Genomic DNA, 17490 nt, shown 5'->3' on the forward strand with positions numbered 1-17490 from the left:
CTGTTACTAGTTCAACTGCAACATTTCCAGCAAATGCTACCTTTCAATTTCCATTGTTTGTCTAAGATTATGAAATTGACAGGTAAGTTCATGTCCCACTGGTACTTGAATGCTGGAGAGGTACCTAGACAATGCCTATTTGTCTAAATGTTGTTACACACATTGCAGCCCACTCTCCCATCACAATAGCTATTTTAAAGATCATCAAATCAAGTTGACAGAAAACTGTATGACCCAAACTATATGGCTATACTATATGCACCAAAACTATATGACCCAAAACTATACTCAGATTTTTAAGGCTGCCTGTACAACTCAGATTGCTTTAGGTAACAGCAAAACTATACCCACATATCACAATACCTACATATCACAAGGAGGAAGACAACTCCGTTTAACTCCTGCCGAAGAAGTATCCTCACACAGCATTGTTTCCTACATCACTTTCATGCTCACAAAATGAAGTAAAATTTGAGTTGCCATGTTTCTTGTTATTTCCTTTTCTTATTGCGGTCATTTTATCTGTAGGAACAGTAAACAATAACACACACAAAATTGTGCTAGCTTTTTATAACATATGCATATTTTACTCCATATGTTTGTACGTTTGATCTTCATAGCCAGGCATTTACCTCTTTTATTGCATCTCCCTGTTGATCACAAAGTGAAAAAATACTTCTATTAATGACATACTTACAACAAAAATACAAGTATGTGAATACACATAGAATTTAGCTTTTCTGCTACTTCATATGCATAAGTTAAATTTTTGTGCTAAAGCTTCCAAGCTTACAGCATTCAACACAGTGCAATGACTTTATCCAAGTCTTTTCCGAAGTCTCAAAAGACTTTATGCAAGATAAAGTCGTGGAAATGATTAAAAAGGGAAGCTACTCCCAAAGTTTCTTCTTCAATACTTCTCAACATTATAAACATCACCTGTGTTTACTACCCTTCTCTTTACAGCTAAGATGGAAAGGAGGGATCTTTATCATCCTTACACAAATTTGGCAACCACAGTTCTATAATTTTCTTTGTCATTCAGCCTTTTTGTTTGCAACAGCACATTTGTTGTTTTTTATTACATGTTTATACACATATTCATTCCAATACCACTTGGGGGGAGCTTGTCTTATCACATGAAGCTTATGCTGAGATGTGTAAAAAGCCATCGGTCTCCAACACATTAAAAATTGAAGGAAAAAAAACAGAAGCTGAACTAAACTCCACTAATTTCTACTGGTTGTGCTATAAAAAGATGCCATCTGTAAGTCAGAAGGGTGAAAATGAGGGCAAATTTTGGTTTTGCTTTTATTTACTTAGTTTATGCCTCAGTCTGATAATAATGGACACCTGATATCCAAAGTCTTTAAACAGGTATGTTTTGTAAAGAAAGGCACTACTAGCAATACATTTCAATCATTTCAGGTTTTCTTTGAACGGCAAAATATAAGGCAAAATCTGTATAAACTCATCTAAATAACTATAGCTAACGTTTGCTGTGTGTTTACAAAAGGCAGAACCTCTCTTTGTGGCAGAGCTGTGCATCTTTTGTTTAACTGCAGCCATAGGCAAGACCATGAAATGATGAATCCCAAACAAAGTACATGTATCCCCTCAGCAAAATACATTTGATAGCCCATATACACCGTGTTATCTAGTTTTATTTTGATCACAAAGGCAACTTCTGAAGTGTCAATTATTACTCCTGAGTTGAAGAAAAGGTCACTACAGTGCCTTTGAAGCACCGCTACACAGTAGTGACAGAAAAGCAAAGATTGAGTTTCATGCCTGCAAGTTTTACTTAAACAAATGGCCCCAGTTTGCCTATTCACTTAGGTGCCTCTGTTGGTTTTCCCATAATTGTGAGGTCAGCAGTTAAATGAAATGGCAGATTCATCACTGATACAATCTTTGTCCAACGTTTACCGTCCTTTAATTTGTGTGCTTTCGGGGCCTGAGGGTATTTTCCAGTAGCTCTTTATCCTGAAGGGATTTGGGACTCCTTAACAGGGGACTAAATTAATCCTTACATTAAATGATAACAGAAACATGGCCTTCACTAGTTGTCAGCTAAGAATTAAAAACAAAATTGCTTTCTCAGAAAGCAAAATGAACAGATAACATGGACATAAACTCCATGGGAGAAAAAAAGAAAAAAGATTACAGTCAATACTTCACTGCCCACAACATAACTAGAGAATTAACAAAAGAATAAATACATCTTCAAGTCTGTTGATCATAAAACCTTGCATTCACCCTACAGATAGGTGTTGGAGCATGTAAGTTAAGATAAACTGAAGGGCAAAAATGGGGTAGGGGGAAATAACAGCAACTGAGAGCACTCTGAAAAACAAAACACCACAAAGAAATCTACAACTTTCAAGGAAAAAGCATTTTACTAATTTACAGTCATGAAGATTAGATACAAATAGTCATTCCTATAAGATACACCCAAACAACAATACGCTTAAAATGTAGCATACATGAAAGAACATTTACTTTTTAAGAAATGTTTGAACTATTGCCATAAGTTACTGTGCTTTGTGTTATTACCCAGACTATAACAAGCTGAACCTGAGGGTTCCTTCAAACTAGTTTTCAGTTTTTTTAAAAAAGTTCAATAAAAGTAATTTCAAAAGTTGTTTCAGAAAATTTTTGTAACATAGCTCCCTTATTTCTGGTGATCTTGGTATTTTAATTAATTAAGGAAGGTCTGCCACCCAAAGGGACCTGGACAAGCTTGAGAAGTGGGCCCATGTGAACCTAACAAGATTCAACAAGGCCAAGTGCAAGGTGCAGCACCTGGGTGGGGGCAATCCCAGACATGAGCACAGACCGGGAGAAGAACTCATTGAGAGCAGCCATGCAGAGAAGGACTTAGGGGTTCTGGTGGATGAAAGGCTTGACATGAGCCAGCAGTGTGTGTTTGCAGCCCAGAAGGCCAACTGCATCCTGGGCTGCATCAAGAGGAGTGGCCAGCAGGACAAGGGAGGGGATTGTTCCACTCTGCTCTGCCCTTGTGAGGCCTCACCTGGAGTACTGCATCCAGGTCTGGGGCCCCCAGCACAAGAAGGATGTGGAGCTGTTCGAGTGGGGCCAGAGGAGGGCCACGAAGTTGGTCAGAGGGCTGGAGCATCTCTCCTACAAACAAAGGCTGAGAGAGCTGGGGATGTTCAGCCTGGAGAAGAGAAGGCTCTGAGGTGACCTCATTGCAGTCCCTCAATACTTGAAGGGGACTTATGAAAAAGATGGAGAGCAACTTTTTGCTCAGTTAGATAATGACAGGACAAGGGGGAATAGCTTTAAACCATTAGACCATTTAAACCAAAGAGGAGATTTATCTCCTTCTTGAAGGAGATTTAGATCAGAGCTTAGGATGAAATTCTTCACTCAGAGGGAGGTGAGGCCCTGGAACAGGCTGCCCAGAAAAGCTGTGGATGCCCCGTCCCTGGAGGTGTTCAATGCCAGGCTGGATGGAGCTTTGGGCAACCTGGTCTAGGGGGTGGTGTTCCTGCCTATGGCAGGGGGGCTGGAACTGGATGACCTTCAAGGTCCCTTCCAACCTAAGCCATTCTGTGGTTCTAAGGTTAATAAGTCCTCCAATGTGGGGGAAAAAAATTAAAATAGTTTGTTTGAAGAACTGTGTAAGGAAAAGTCAACCACTATATACCTTGACCCAAAACAAGTATTATAAAAATCACAGGAAAGTTGTTAACTTCAAGGAAGTAAAAATTAACTACATTTTACTAATATTTACATATGAAAACTGTACATTTACAATGTAAACACTTCAATTTAACTTATATAAAAAAGCTTCAAGCATTTGATAAATTAAACACATTTGCTCTCTCCAAACACAGTGAGAAACAAAATTAAGCTAGGTCCAAATATCTTTTACTCAGAGGGAAATCACAAGTAGCAACCTACAAGTAATAGAATGCTATTTTTAAATCAAAAGAACAGTTAGATAAATGAATGTGGCATAATTTTTATATCATTGCAAGTTATTATGCTGCATGCATAATAATAAAACCAAACCATCTCAATGAAATGTGTTTACATAACTTGGTTGGAAATTCAGAGCAAAAAGCTCTGTTATAAAATCAGAAAGAAGTTTCTTTTACCGTGGGGAGGTTTTGATTTTACTTACGTAATGCTTCAACTGATCAGCTAATTCAAACATGTCTTAATAAGAACTATCTGCTATTGCAGATTCCTTTTTCAGGAAGAAAAAACATTCTGTTTACTTCACTGATGGGAATATCTCTCAATGCTGGAATTGCTTCTTCTTGAAATTTCTTCTGTTGCTGCTTTTTTGCATAGTTATCTACAGGAAACAGTTAAGACATTCCATATATTAAAGACATTTTATTTGAAGAAATGTTACATAATGCAGCACTGTATAAAATTAGCTACTGAGTGCTGTGGTGTAACAAGATGGTAAATCAGAAACACTTTACATCAACATATATTAGCATATATATATACACAGACATACGTAAATAAACATATATTAAGAGGCCCTGAAGAAATCAATCCTGCCATTCTGCTGGAATCTTTGTCTAGAACTTTGCTTGATTTAAAATGCTGTATGACATTAAACCAAAACTACCTGAAGATAAACAGAATGAACAAGCCCTACAGTGAATAGCTCAGTCTGTACTGTAACATTAGGATTCCTGCTGAGAAATGCTGTTCACCCTCCCTTTAACTTGGCTTCTTGTTCCTATCACCATGAAGCACCCATTCTTACAACAGCATAAGCATGATTACAAGTGCATGTTGAACAGTTCCCTCTGCAATAAAAAAAAAAAGAGTAGCTGTTTTTCAAACTGAGTAAGTCCCCCATCCCACCTGCCATGCAACCATGCAATCTCTTGAGTTGGCACCAAGTGAGAGGGTGGCATGAGAAGAACATGCCTGGGTGAGCTTTATAGGTCCAAGCCCTGTTCCTCTAATGTTGTCTGTTTTACCAACAGAGTACGACTTACTAGTTGGAAACCACTGCATCAGATAGCAAAGAGTTTTTCCCTCTTAGCTCAGGAGCAGGCCACATGCCGGAAGATCAGGTGGCATGGTAGAAGACCGTCCTGGCTGAACAGAGAGCTGTGGCTAGAGCTCAGGAAGAAAAAGAGGGTTTATGAACTTTGGAAGAAGGGGCAGACCACTCAGGAGACCTACAAAGATGTCACGAGGCTGTGCAGGGACTAAATTAGAAAGACCAAAAGGCCAACGTGAGCTCAATCTCGCTGCTGCTGTGTAAAGACAATACTAAATATTTTTATAAATATAAAAAAGGAGGACTAAGGAGAACCTCCATCATTTATTGGATGTGGGGGGAAACATAGTGACAAGAGATGAAGAAAAGGCTGAAGTAATTAACGTCTTCTTTGCCTCACTTTTCATCAGCAAGTTCTCCGGGTGATCAGCCCTCTGAGCTGGTAAATAGGGCCAGGAAGCACAGTGAAGCTGACTGAGGAAATGGTTAGCGACCTGCTAAACCACTTAGATATCCACAAGTCTATGGAGCCAGATGGGATCCACCCAAGGGTACTGAGGATGCTGGCAGAAGTGCTCGCCAAGCCATTTTCCATCATTTATTAGCAGTCCTGGCTATGAGGGGAGGTCCTAGTCAACTGGCGGCCAGCAAATGTGACACCCATTGACAACAAGGGTCAGAAGAAGGATCTGAGAAACTACAGGCCTGACCACAGTGCCAGGGAATATCATGGAGCAGATTATCTCGAGTGCCATCACGCAGCCTTTACAGGACAACCAGGTGATCAGGCCCAGTCAGCACAGGTTTATCAAAGACAGGTCCTACTTGACAAACCTGATCTCCTTCTCTGACAAAGTGACGTGCTCAGTGGATGAGGGAAAGGCTGTGGATGTGGTCTACCTAGACTTCAGTAAAGCTTTTGACACCATTTCCCACAGCATGCTCCTAAAGAAGCTAGATGGTCAAGGCTTGGATGGGTGTACTCTTCCTTGGGTTAAAAACTGGCTGGGTGCCCAGGCCCAAAGATTTGGGGTGAATGGAGTTATATCCAGCTGGAGGCCAGTCACTAGTGGTGTCCCCCGGGGCTCAGTACTGGGGACACTTCTCTTCAGTGATCTGGACAAGGGGACGGAGTGCACCCTCAGTAAGATTTCAGATGGTACCAAGTTAGGCATGAGTGTTGATCTGCTCAAGGGTAGGAGGGTTCTGAAGAGGGATCTGGATAGGCTGGATCAATGGGCTGAGGCCAACTGTATGAAGTTCAACAAGGCCAAATGCTGTATCCTGCACTTGAGGTGCAACAAGCCCATGCAATGCTACAGGCTGGGGGAAAGCTGCCCAGTGGAAAGGGACCTGGGGGTGTTGGTCAACAGCCAGCTGAACACAAGCCAGCAGCGTACTCAGGTGGCCAAGAAGGCCAACAGCATCCTGGCCTGTATCAGAAATAGTGTGGCCAGCAGGACTATGGAAGTGATTGTCCCTCCGTACTCGACTGTGGTGAGACCACGCCTCGAGTACTGTGTTCAGTTTGGGGCCCCTCACTACAAGAAAGAAATTAAGGTGCTCGAGTGTGTCCAGAGAAGGGTGACGAAGCTGGTGAAGGGCCTAGAGTTCAAGTCTGATGAGGAGCTGCTGAAGGAGCTGGGGTTGTAGAGCCTTGAGAAAAAGGCTTAGGGGAGCCTCCTTAACCTTATCGCTCTGTACAATTACCTTAAAGGAGGCTACAGTGAGATGGGGATGAGGTTCTTCTCCCAGGCACCAAGTGATAAGACAAGGGGAAATGGCCTCAAGTTGCACCAGAAGAGGTTTAGTCTGAATATTAGGAGAAATTTATTTACTGAAAGGGTCGTGTGGCATTGGAATAGGCTGTCCATGGATGTGGCAGAGTCACCAGCCCTGGAGGTCTTTAAAAAACGTGTAGATGTAGAACTTAGTAGCATGGTTTAATGGTGGACTTTAGTACTAGGTTAAAGGTTGGACTAGATGATCTTAGAGGTCTTTTCCAACCTGAATGATTCTGATTCTATACATATATATATATATAGAGAGAGAGAGAGAGAGAGAGAAAGAGAGAGAAAGAGAGCGAGAAATTATCATCTAAGTATCAAAATCTTGAAAACAAAACAAAACAAACCAAAAAAAACCCCACACCAATAAAATTACCTGTAATGGTATGCGTGGAATTAAGTGGAGCCGTGCTCATCATATTAATACCAAAAAGTAATATATAACCAATTCCTACAGAAACTAGTAGGTATGCTGGCAAAGCAACTGCCCAGTACCTGAGGAAACAGATTTTAAAATTTATGATTAGTAATAACAGTAATTAGTAATAACAGACATCTAACGATGTAACAGTTTTAATGCAGTGATTAATTTTTCCAATATTTTCCTTTTACACAATTGAAATCAAAATATCTGTACCAAGACATCGTAGAATATGTCTCTCACGCAAAACCTGCCCAATATGGGGGAACCATTTTGTAGCTGGTTATTTGTAGCTGGTTAATGCAGTGAGACGTTTAGATGTAGAGCTTAGGGATATGGTTTAGTGGGGACTGTTAGTGTTAGGTTAGAGGTTGGACTCGATGATCTTGAGGTCTCTTCCAACCTAGAAATTCTGTGATTCTGTGATTCTGTGATTGTTATTGCATCTAACACAAACTTGGAAATATGAAAAGAAACACCACTGTCGAGTAGGGACCCTGGTTTCTCCCAAGAGAACTGACTGCAGAATCACTGTAAGTAGTGAGGGTATAAACTGTTAAGTAGGTTCATTTACAGGATTTTTTTTTTTTTTAATTTAAAGCCTACTGTATTTTCATTGGCAAACTCCCTGAAAACAAAACTTTAAATTTATCACAAAACATTGAAATATTATCTCTTTCATTACAATTTTCAACATAACTACTTATCTGTATAAAGGTGCTTATCTGTACTTATCTGTGAAATAATGCTTCACAAAGATTACAGTCTTTTATCATCAGGAAAAAAATGATTAAGTTCAAGACCACTATTTAAAAAATAGTTTTACTGTTTCCTGTCTGAAAATAATTACACACATCCAAATGTAAGAGTCTGAGGTTGAACTTAAGAGCTTAAAGTTGAACTTACTTTTGAGGCCAGTATGTTAGTCCCAGTGAGAAGAGCCAAGTCCCAGGAACATATGCCCAGATTAGATACAGTACTGCACAAAAGAATTAAAAAGGCATAACAGTCCAACTGATACCATTTTAGACCTGCTACTTAAGATTTAGATCAATACTTTCACACTGGGACATACCAAGACAATATTTTCCTTTTACACAATTGAAATCAAAATATCTGTACCAAGACATCGTAGAATATGTCTCTCACGCAAAACCTGCCCAATATGGGGGAACCATTTTGTAGCTGGTTATATGATACCACTTTTGTATTTGTGTTAACATTTAGTTTCTGATTTCCTATATAGACAGACAAGAATTTCTTGTACTTGCTTAGAATTGCAGCACAAGAAAAGCTGAGTAAAAGGATACTGAATAAGAGTCTATGGAGATAATATTAAAGCAGAAAGTGATCGTGCAGGGGGTCATTTGACTGAAAAAAAAGCTGACAGAATTGCAGTACTTGTGTGGAAGAACAGTTCAGAAAAAATAATGGAGATAATTCCTGTCTCATGGTAAGCTAATAACCGTTTACACATCAACAAAACCAACGCTGAGAAATTTTAATCCGTATCAGTAAATCCAGAGTAGGGCTTAACAAAAATTGATGGGAATAGGTTAGCAGCCAAACAGCGACACAAGCTGTGGACCTAGGTGGCTTCCTGTTGGATGAATGGAAGACAACATCCCTTCCTTTCAACTTACCTCATTAAGATGCTCAGAACCTGTGGTAGGATCCTGTTCTACTATTCAATTACAGTACATTTACAAAAGCATTTCTTGCATTGGAAGTGTCTCACCCTCTCAAGCTTTAGCTCTGTATAGGCATGTAAGATACGCCCAGTGAATGATAAAGCACCTGTCACATCAGCAGTAAAATGATTGACCTACTTTTTTTTTTTTTCTTTTTCCTCAGTATTTGGGTGGGGAAGGTTTCGCTACTGTCTACAGTGGTTAGTGAGAACATATGTAGCTCAAGTAAAAAAGCTACTAAAGTTAGAATACAGAGGGCTTTTAACATAACAATTTAACTCCGTGATACCTTCCAAGCCCCACAGTACTATGAGGGACAGACAAAACTTGACACAGTCACAGAAGGTAACGTAACAGCTCACGAAGGGAGCACCCCCTTGGCCCTCCAGCAGCAGCTCAGCACCACTCCAGCCCCCCCCCGGGGACTCCCCTGCCGGACGACATTTGCCCCGCCAGCACAGCGCCGCTCCGGTATACTCACTAAAGCCGAACCAGGATCCCAGAAACAGAGCAAAGCCGTATATCGCCCGTTCCGGCAAGGGGGCCGGGGAGTTCTCCACCATGCCGGGCTCTTCACTTGGGGGGCGGTACGGGAGGAGAGGGAGGAGGAGGAGGAAGAGGTGGAAGTGGAGGAGGAGGAGGAGGAGGAAGGACGTGGAGCCCCCCCCGCACATGCGCCCTCAGAGCAGCCGGGACCGGCAGCGGGCGAACGCATGCGCCCAGGCGGGGACCGGGCGGACTCGGGGAGGGTTCTGGAGCAGAGCCGCGGCTCCGGAGGGGCCGGTGAGCGGCGGGCGCTGCGGCGGTGGCGGCTGCGGCGGGTGCTTCCTTTCTCTCCCTTTTCCGCAACCCGCCGGGCTCCTCAGCACCCTTCCTTGCCCGCAGCCCGGCCCGAGCCGCCCTGAGGAGGGTGACCGGCGCTGCGGGGCCGTGCCCGGGCTGCGACACGTCGGTTCCGGGCTCCGCGGGGAGGGACGGGGGACGGGAGCCCCACCGGCCGCACGGTCAACCCATAAGCGGCACGGTCAGCCCTCCGGCCGCACGGTCAACCCGTTGTTGGGTCCCCGGGCTGGGCGCGGCTGAGGCAGCTCGGGGCTGCTGGGGTGAGGCCCTTTCACCGCTTTTCGGCTTAAATGCCGTGCAATACACGTCACGTAGAAATCACGCTTGTCTTCCAGGAAAACTGGGAGGTGTAAGGTGACGTGAGCGTTTTAAATCCCCTAAAACGCGTGTGGTTTGCCTCCTGGCTCCCCTCTTCTGTGTTTCTCTGACTCCTTTTCTTTCAGGGTCATGCACCATGGGTGAACCGATACCCGAATCTGAGTTTGCAGCGTCGGCTTTTTATGCTGGTGACAAATCGTGCTGTGAATTGGTGAGTAGGCTTGGAACGGGATGGAAAACGTGCGAGATGCTCCAGCGGGATTTAATCCCAGGTCTGATCCGTAATTACTGGCATTGAAGAGTTCAAACTGCTATCTTACACTGACGTATGCTACTCCCTTGCAGAAGCCCTAAATCTGGTTAGGGCACAGAAACTGCATATCTCTGTCAGGCAATTTTTATTGGATGCGTATACAATCATGTAAAACCAGACAGTGGTGCGTAGGTCGCACTGACAGAACTTCACCAAGCTCTTGGCCATGTAGCCAGGCCGCGTATGGGATGACATACCTCACAGTGTCACTTCCTTTAGTCACAGAGCGATTATTCCTAACAGTGCGTGTAAGTTCAAGACAGCAAATTAACTGCATAGTGTTCACCCATTCTTTGTATTTCTCATCTTTTTTTTTCTTTTTTTTTTTCTTTTTTTTTCCCTAGTCATTTGAGCCCCATAGGGCCTCTGCTTATTTAGTTGTTGCTTTTATTGCACAAACTGGAGCATTCTTCTGCTTGAATATTTCCAAGAATGCATTCCTTGACTCTTATTTTCCGCTTCTTGCTATGGTGAAAGAATCTTAGAGGATGAACACTGTGGCATTTAATCTTTCTGCTGCTTGGAGAATTCAGTTATGGGTTATTTATCCTAAATGTTGTTGCTGCCAAATAAAAGCTAGCTGGCATGTGATACTTTATTCTTTGCAGGGATAAAAAGTACAGGTCAAGTAACTTTCTTATAATATGTAAAGCTGTATCTGTACTAGGGACTGCTACCAGCAGAGAAATGAGTCTCACTGGAAATTGTTTATAAAAATAAAGACTTTTTTTGTGCTATGGACAAAATAAAATATTTAAACAGTTGTGTTAGCATAGGATATTAGACGTGTTATCTTTTAAAGTGATATGGGTATTGTGCTGTGGAAAGAAAACCCTTGATTCTGACTGTGCAAGTGCTATAATCATGTTTTTGAAATCTGCTTTAGTGGGAGTACCACCTTGAGCTTGATATGCCAAGTATGGGTGTTGGGGATGGGGGTGGGTGAGGGGTGTGGTGTTTCTTTTTTTTTTTTTTAATACTGTAGCAAAATCCGTGCTGTGGAGTGAATGAGACTTTCTTAGTCATCTTTCAAGTTGAACCAATTTTAAAATACTAGTTAATGTTTTTCCTCTCTGTTAGTGTTGTGGTCTGTTGAATTTGTTCACATTGTAATAACTTATTTTTAAGGGTAAGCCTTGGCTTACATGTATAGCTGTTCAGGAGTACTGCTTTGGGCAAGATCACGTGATTGTTTATCATCGCCTTAGGTCAAGTTATTAAGTCATCATTGCACAGCATGCCAGTATTTTCGTGAAATCTGCCACTGAAAGAATAAAGGACTATGAAAGATATGTTTGGTATTTAATTTGTTTCTATATATTTCTCCAGTCACATTCAGGGATAGCTGTGTGTTTCTTTGAAATGGTAATGCAGCTGTATGTAAACACAATGCATATAGTATGCATCAAAATGACACATGCAGTGCATGTTAAAATAATAGACTTTTTAGAGATCTGTAAAACAGAACAGTGTAATTTCTTCTTCAGCTTGAGAGGCTTGTATGCAGCACTATGTTTCAAACCCATTAAAGTATTGTAATTACAGTATGTTACCATGAAGTGTTTCCCTAGGTATTCTTGAATATTATTTTGCTGTCTATTACTTGATTTTGAATTATTTTTTTTAGAAGAATAATGTCCTAGGGTGATTCAGTACATTGTTTAACCATTAAAAAGCTTTGCTTCCATTCAGAACTATTAATCTGTGAGTATGCTTTTTAGGTCATGGGTATGTAGACAGACATTTATTTTTTAGGACTGAAACCAAACTATTGTGTTAGGTAACTCTAGTAAAAATATTTTTTTGCTATTTGCTTTTTGGCTATGCTAAATGTGGATTATAAAGATTTGATACAAAGGGTTTGTCATTTGATAGTGCAAAATATTGTAGACCTTAAGTTTCCTTGTTTTTTCCCCAGAAAACAGTTGGCAGAATTCCAGAAATGAGGGAGAATGGTGAACACTAGTAGTATTTTATTCTTGGTGAAATAGGATTGGGGGAGGAGGGGGTGAGATGGGAGCAGGGAGAATTCAGCCATCTCAGATTGGACACAGAGAATAGTGAGATGATGAGCGTTATTAAAATTTTATAAAAAGCTCCTACTCAGAATAAGTAGGGACGTGGAAATCATTCTCCTGACTAGGTCCATGTTGTCTGTGCTAGTATTTTAGTTAAGTACAAAATAATTACAATTAATAGTAGCTAACTAAATTTTACTTCATTAGTAATGAATATAGTTGATGTGTCTGCATTAGTATTTTAGTTTGGATCAGAACGCTTTTGAAGCAAACAGCCCAGGTGTCCCCATCTTCCATGTTACATTTTTATTGGAACCTGCTAGCGTGGGGTTCGCTGCGGGTGAAGCTGATCTGTAAGATGCTTTTAGGAGTATAGGTAATGTATCAGCCATGAATGGATGCTCTGTCTGTGGGACTAGACTTGAACCAGTGCAAATTAAATCCCCGTGAAGCACATATAATGTGAAAGTAGACTCCTCGTTACCAAATAATTTGCGTCATAGACTTGTTTCCTTTTGGTCACACTGCTTGTTTACGAGGACCATCTTTTTTTACTGGTCCCTTGTGTCTGTGATCTGAAAGCGAAAGTACATGCAAATCCTTTTTCCTTGAGCAAAGGAATTGGTTACAACTTAAAAATCACTTCTAATCCTCCCTTCCTCTGATGTAAAGATTTTATATTGGTTAAATTTTTAGAAACTGTTAAGTAATCCTTTATAGTTGCTGTAACATATTTGCAAGATACGCAATGTTAAGAAATCATATGTTTATCTGTAGGGTCATGGAGTATTTATACAACGTTCTCCACATAAACCTAAAACAGGTATGTAAACTAAACCAATATTACATAACTTTCTAAAGCGCTGTCTGTGCTGTGCTTGGATCGTTCAATTATTATTTCACTTTTTTTCCGCTGGAAGAATTCTTGTAGGTTTTTTTTTGTGCTTATGTAACATGCAGAATACTCCTACTATGCATTTGTGAGAACAGTGTGAATAGTCAATAACACTGACGTGTTCAGGCAGTTAATGTTATAAGGATGGAGATTTAAGGTTTATGTTTGTCACCCATGTTTTAATTGTAGCAACATTTTGGCTGTATAATTGTAGCAACATTTTGGCTGTATAAGTCTAAAGAAACATTCAAATTGACCTTTATAACTACAAAGCTCTTTGCCCACAATCTAATGTTTTGATAGTTGCAGAAGAGCAGATGGCTTTATAACGGGCTAAGTTATTAAAGGCTGTATACACTATAGAAAGGATAAGCTGCGATACATAGAAAACTCAGGTGTAGCCACCACCTCTGTAAGATGAGTTTTTGCATATACTCAAATGCTCAGATAATACTCCTGCTCTGAAAGTACTTGATGCCACCTCAATAATCTAGTAAGGAACTTCACCTTTTACAGACGTCCACCAAGGGACATGCATTATATTTTTGAAAGAGCCATGCATCATGTATATACTGGCCTCTAGAGAACAAAGAAAGTTTGATTAAAAATATATATATATATATTTTTGGTGCCATGTTGCTACATGTCACACTACTCTGAATTTATTATAGAAAATAATAATTAAACAAGTACAGCTAGAAGAGGGTCCCATTTTACTTTGAAAATAGCATTGCTTTTTGTAGTTGAGCATCTCACAGCCCTTGTTAGGCTTGTTATTAGAAGCAGGCTGCTTTTATTCAGTTATATGTTTATTAATGTTAATACAACTCAGGACACTCGTTGGGCAAGGAATAGAAAGCCTGCCAGCAGGTCTCTGTTCTTACTCCCATATAAATTCCTTCTTCTCCTTCAATTTATTAAAAACAAACAAAAAAAACTCAAGTTGCAAGGTATATTGAGAGTTTTCAAGTTATCTCATTCAGGTTAAGTAGTACATAGGAATGCTTTGAGGAAATAGCTGGTGGCTTTGAATGTTTAGTTGGACTTTGATTACTTGTAATGCATGAATTGTATAGTCCGGTTCCTAACTATTTTCTTAAAGATGTTGATCCCTGTGAAGTGTGGTGCAGTCAGCCGGTTGACATATTAAGAGAATATTGCAACGTTATTAAAATACGCATCTTTTGGCCTCTTCTCTTCAAAAGTGAAAGTAATTCTTTGGTAGCTGATTGGAGGTAAGTAGTCATGTTCTCAGTGACTCATCAGCCTTTGCATTTCTTTTTGTTTTCTCTGAAAGATCAGCATATGCTCTCACTAATGGTAAAACAGTCTGCAGGTATATTTTTACAATAAGCTAAATTAATTAAGGTCAGAAGGCCTAGTTCTTGAACATATGGTCGAAAATACTTAAAATGTGTTTCTGAAGTTTGGAATCTCAGAATGTATTTAAGCATACAAATGGATGCCCTGTATTTAAAAAGTACCAAAATCTTTCCATCCTTTTTTTTTTTTTCTCTGAAGATTCTGTAACCATGCTCTAGCTCATGTCTGATCACTATAACTGTTAGTAAGTAAGACCTTGTTACATGGTGATATTTTTCTGAATAACAACTTGTTTTGTTTTGAAGCAGTTCACAGATTTTAGACCAGAATTGGAAGAGACTGTGTGATTTAGAGGTTTTGGAAGACCTTGTTGATTTGATTAAAAAAGTTGTTGTAAGTATTATGTTTTAACTTTGTGTGTGTTTTAAAATATAACAGGTTAATTAGTTCTTTATCTTAAGCAGCTTGGGATTGTATCTTAAATAAGACATATCCTTTTACTGGACTGAATAAATTGTCTGATAGTTACAGCTTTCTAGAAGGTTTCATGTCACAGGCTTTATTATAGTTCAGATAATCCTTGAATTTTGCAGAGTCCATAATATGGTTGACTGTGACCCCTGTTAAGAGAGTCATATCAGTGAGAAAAACGGCACCTTTCCCTGGTGAATAACTTAAGCAGATTTTTTTCTCTGTTATTTTTTCCACGTTCAACAAATGATGTTTAAAATTTGATATTGTTGTTGACTTAAAACAGCGACTGTGCAAAGAAGAGAGTGGTATAACAAATGTTTTTCAGCAGCTGAGGGGAAGATAAAGTTTTTTTTTTTTTTTTAACTTAAGTATATGTTTGTGTTTTTTTTTAATTGATTTAATGAAATTCTGCATTCAACACCAAGCTATGTTTTTCTGACTGTTATATGACTTTCTATGATTAGGCATTCATGTATTGGTGTTGTGGATTCATACTTCCTTATGCTCCTTCTGCTGCTTCCTCCTTCAGGCTGTCCGAGGGCTCTATTTTCACCTTCTTGTACTTCAGGATGCCCCTGCAGTTATTCTGCATTGTCTCATGTGATGGGTTCTTTTTGCTCTTTCTTCCTGTGGTAGTCTCCCGTAGGATCTGTATCCGAGAGAGTCTGTTTTCCCATTCCTCTGTTTACCCGTGCTTCCCTCTCCTTACTTCGTCAGCCTTTATCTCCTTGTCCATGTAAAAGATGGTGATAGTAAAATATATTTGGAGGAGCAGAAGATCTCAGGAGGGGAAGTACTGCTGTTTTGGATGTTTTTTTCATTGGTTATATCAGCTGGATCTTTGGTATTTAAATAACTGCAGAAGTGGCTAAAGCAGATGACTCTCCTAACCAGCTGTCATAGCATCCATGAATTCCCTATTTCCCCTTCAGCTTTTATTTATTTTTCAACAAAAATGGTGGGGAATTGGCTACTGAATACAAGAATATTTCCTGAAACTTTGAAATGGACCAGAGCTACTGTCCAAATGGTATGCTTTCAAGCAGAATGTAAAATGTTACTGAGTTGAACCTGAACAAATAGAAACAGGCCTTAACTTACTTTTTACTTGTTTTTTTACCCCACTCCTAGAATGTTCCACCTTTTATTGGGGGCATACTGAGAATTGGCAGCAGGATAGAAAATGTAAGTTTCTCTTTTTTTTTTAATTGGAATGCTTTTTTGTGTGTGAATATATTAAAAAAAATACTTGTAGAAATATACAAAATTTTAAAACACATAAATAGTCTGTAGCTTTTGGCTTACATAGGCGTGCAGGACTGGGGTTGCCAATTATTTCAACTGAGCCACAAAACAAAATCTGTGTGACAGGAGCTGTGAAATAAATACCGTCTGCGTGATCAAAAAGGGGGAGAATTCCGGAGCTAGTTCATATGTCCTATCTCTGCTGCATTTTGCTTGTCCTCTTTCTGTGCTGGTAGTGTGTTATACTAAAAATCTGGGTATGGACGAAAGGCAAACACGTTATATGTATGGAGAAAAAATTATTGACAGTGTAACTGAAATCTTCCAGAATGAGTTATTGCAGATGATGAAGGAAAACAAAGAAACAAATATTTCTAATGGAAAAACTCCCTAGAAGCTCGGTTACGCACACTTCCTAGTCTCTGGCCCCTTTTGTGGTGTTATGCTTAGCTTTTACTGCTCCTTGGGATCCTAAAGCCAATGGCTTCAGTCTGTTCTTGGGGTGGGTAGCGGGTATAGGCATCACTGTCAGGTGTTCTTTGCTGTGAGGAGTGCTGTTGCTGTATTCTTCTTCCAAGTCTAGGATTCACTTGGGTTTGGTTTTTCATGTTTGGTAAAACACTTACACCTTGCTTGTTGTTTTCATTGGTGTACAAGTTCAAGTAATATCTGATTTTATTATATCTTATGTTTTATGTACGTTAAAAAGCTTTTACCCCAATTTTGTCCAGCTTCGTACCTTTGTTTTTTTTCTTTTTTTTATTTTTAAAATGACCATTGGCCAGTTGCTTATAGCCATTGAGTCTTCAGCGTCAGCTTCTGACCTATCTGTTACTATCCCATGCCTGTACTTCTCTAAAGTATTTTACGTCTGCAATTCTCAAGGCCTTTGTTCTGTCATATTTGGCTTCCATTTCTCAGTGCTGCATCATTATGTTAGTCATAGCAGTAACTACTTGTTACTACTGTCTATATTAAAAACCATTATTGTGCCATATAAAAACAAAAATTAATTACAGCCACCTAGTCAAAGGAAAAATTGCTGTTACAGTTCCATCAAGTTAAGAGCTCTGAATAGGTCAAGACAAGGTGCAGGACAAGCTGTAAACCCAGCAGATTGCAGTCCTTGTGGCCTGGTACTAGCAACGGCAGTGCTGTCA

The 17490-nt window shown here is 39.9% G+C and overlaps 2 protein-coding genes across 5 annotated transcripts in view; one reads left to right on the forward strand and one right to left on the reverse strand.

The window, feature by feature from the left end:
* Nucleotides 1–3722: 3722 nt before the first annotated feature.
* PIGP (phosphatidylinositol glycan anchor biosynthesis class P) lies at nucleotides 3723–9586 on the reverse strand. The gene is made up of 4 exons (XM_035315758.1): nucleotides 9383–9586; nucleotides 8117–8189; nucleotides 7166–7284; nucleotides 3723–4330 (listed from the first exon to the last, which is right to left on the reverse strand). Exons 1-4 carry the CDS (start codon nucleotides 9573–9575, stop codon nucleotides 4200–4202), a joined length of 516 nt encoding a protein of 171 aa, XP_035171649.1. The 5' UTR covers nucleotides 9576–9586; the 3' UTR covers nucleotides 3723–4199.
* Nucleotides 9556–17490, forward strand: part of TTC3 (tetratricopeptide repeat domain 3) — a 62877-nt gene continuing 54942 nt past the window's right edge. For 2 of the 4 annotated variants that reach the window (XM_035315751.1, XM_035315749.1), the window contains exons 1-6: nucleotides 9556–9684; nucleotides 10188–10273; nucleotides 13171–13216; nucleotides 14391–14523; nucleotides 14917–15004; nucleotides 16217–16270. In XM_035315751.1, coding sequence (XP_035171642.1) covers nucleotides 9615–9684; nucleotides 10188–10273; nucleotides 13171–13216; nucleotides 14391–14523; nucleotides 14917–15004; nucleotides 16217–16270 — 477 coding nt within the window. In that variant the 5' untranslated portion in view covers nucleotides 9556–9614. Of the gene's footprint in view, nucleotides 9685–9867; nucleotides 10099–10187; nucleotides 10274–13170; nucleotides 13217–14390; nucleotides 14524–14916; nucleotides 15005–16216; nucleotides 16271–17490 lie in introns of those variants that run through there. The other 2 variants (XM_035315748.1, XM_035315750.1) reach the window with 2 other exon arrangements.

The sequence above is a fragment of the Oxyura jamaicensis genome, chromosome 1 (assembly GCF_011077185.1).
Source record: "Oxyura jamaicensis isolate SHBP4307 breed ruddy duck chromosome 1, BPBGC_Ojam_1.0, whole genome shotgun sequence".
Classification (NCBI taxonomy): Eukaryota; Metazoa; Chordata; class Aves; order Anseriformes; family Anatidae; genus Oxyura; species Oxyura jamaicensis.

What these genes read in the sequence shown, in the direction of transcription:
- PIGP (XM_035315758.1), bottom strand. Translation starts at nt 9,575, where the DNA reads ATGTGCGGGGGGGGCTCCACGTCCTTCCTCCTCCTCCTCCTCCTCCAC. An exon ending in GGGATCCTGGTTCGGCTTTA is followed by an intron (nt 8,190 to 9,382) that starts GTGAGTATACCG and finishes TCTTTTGTGCAG; the next exon opens with TACTGTATCTAATCTGGGCA. An exon ending in CTAACATACTGGCCTCAAAA is followed by an intron (nt 7,285 to 8,116) that starts GTAAGTTCAACT and finishes CTGTTTCCTCAG; the next exon opens with GTACTGGGCAGTTGCTTTGC.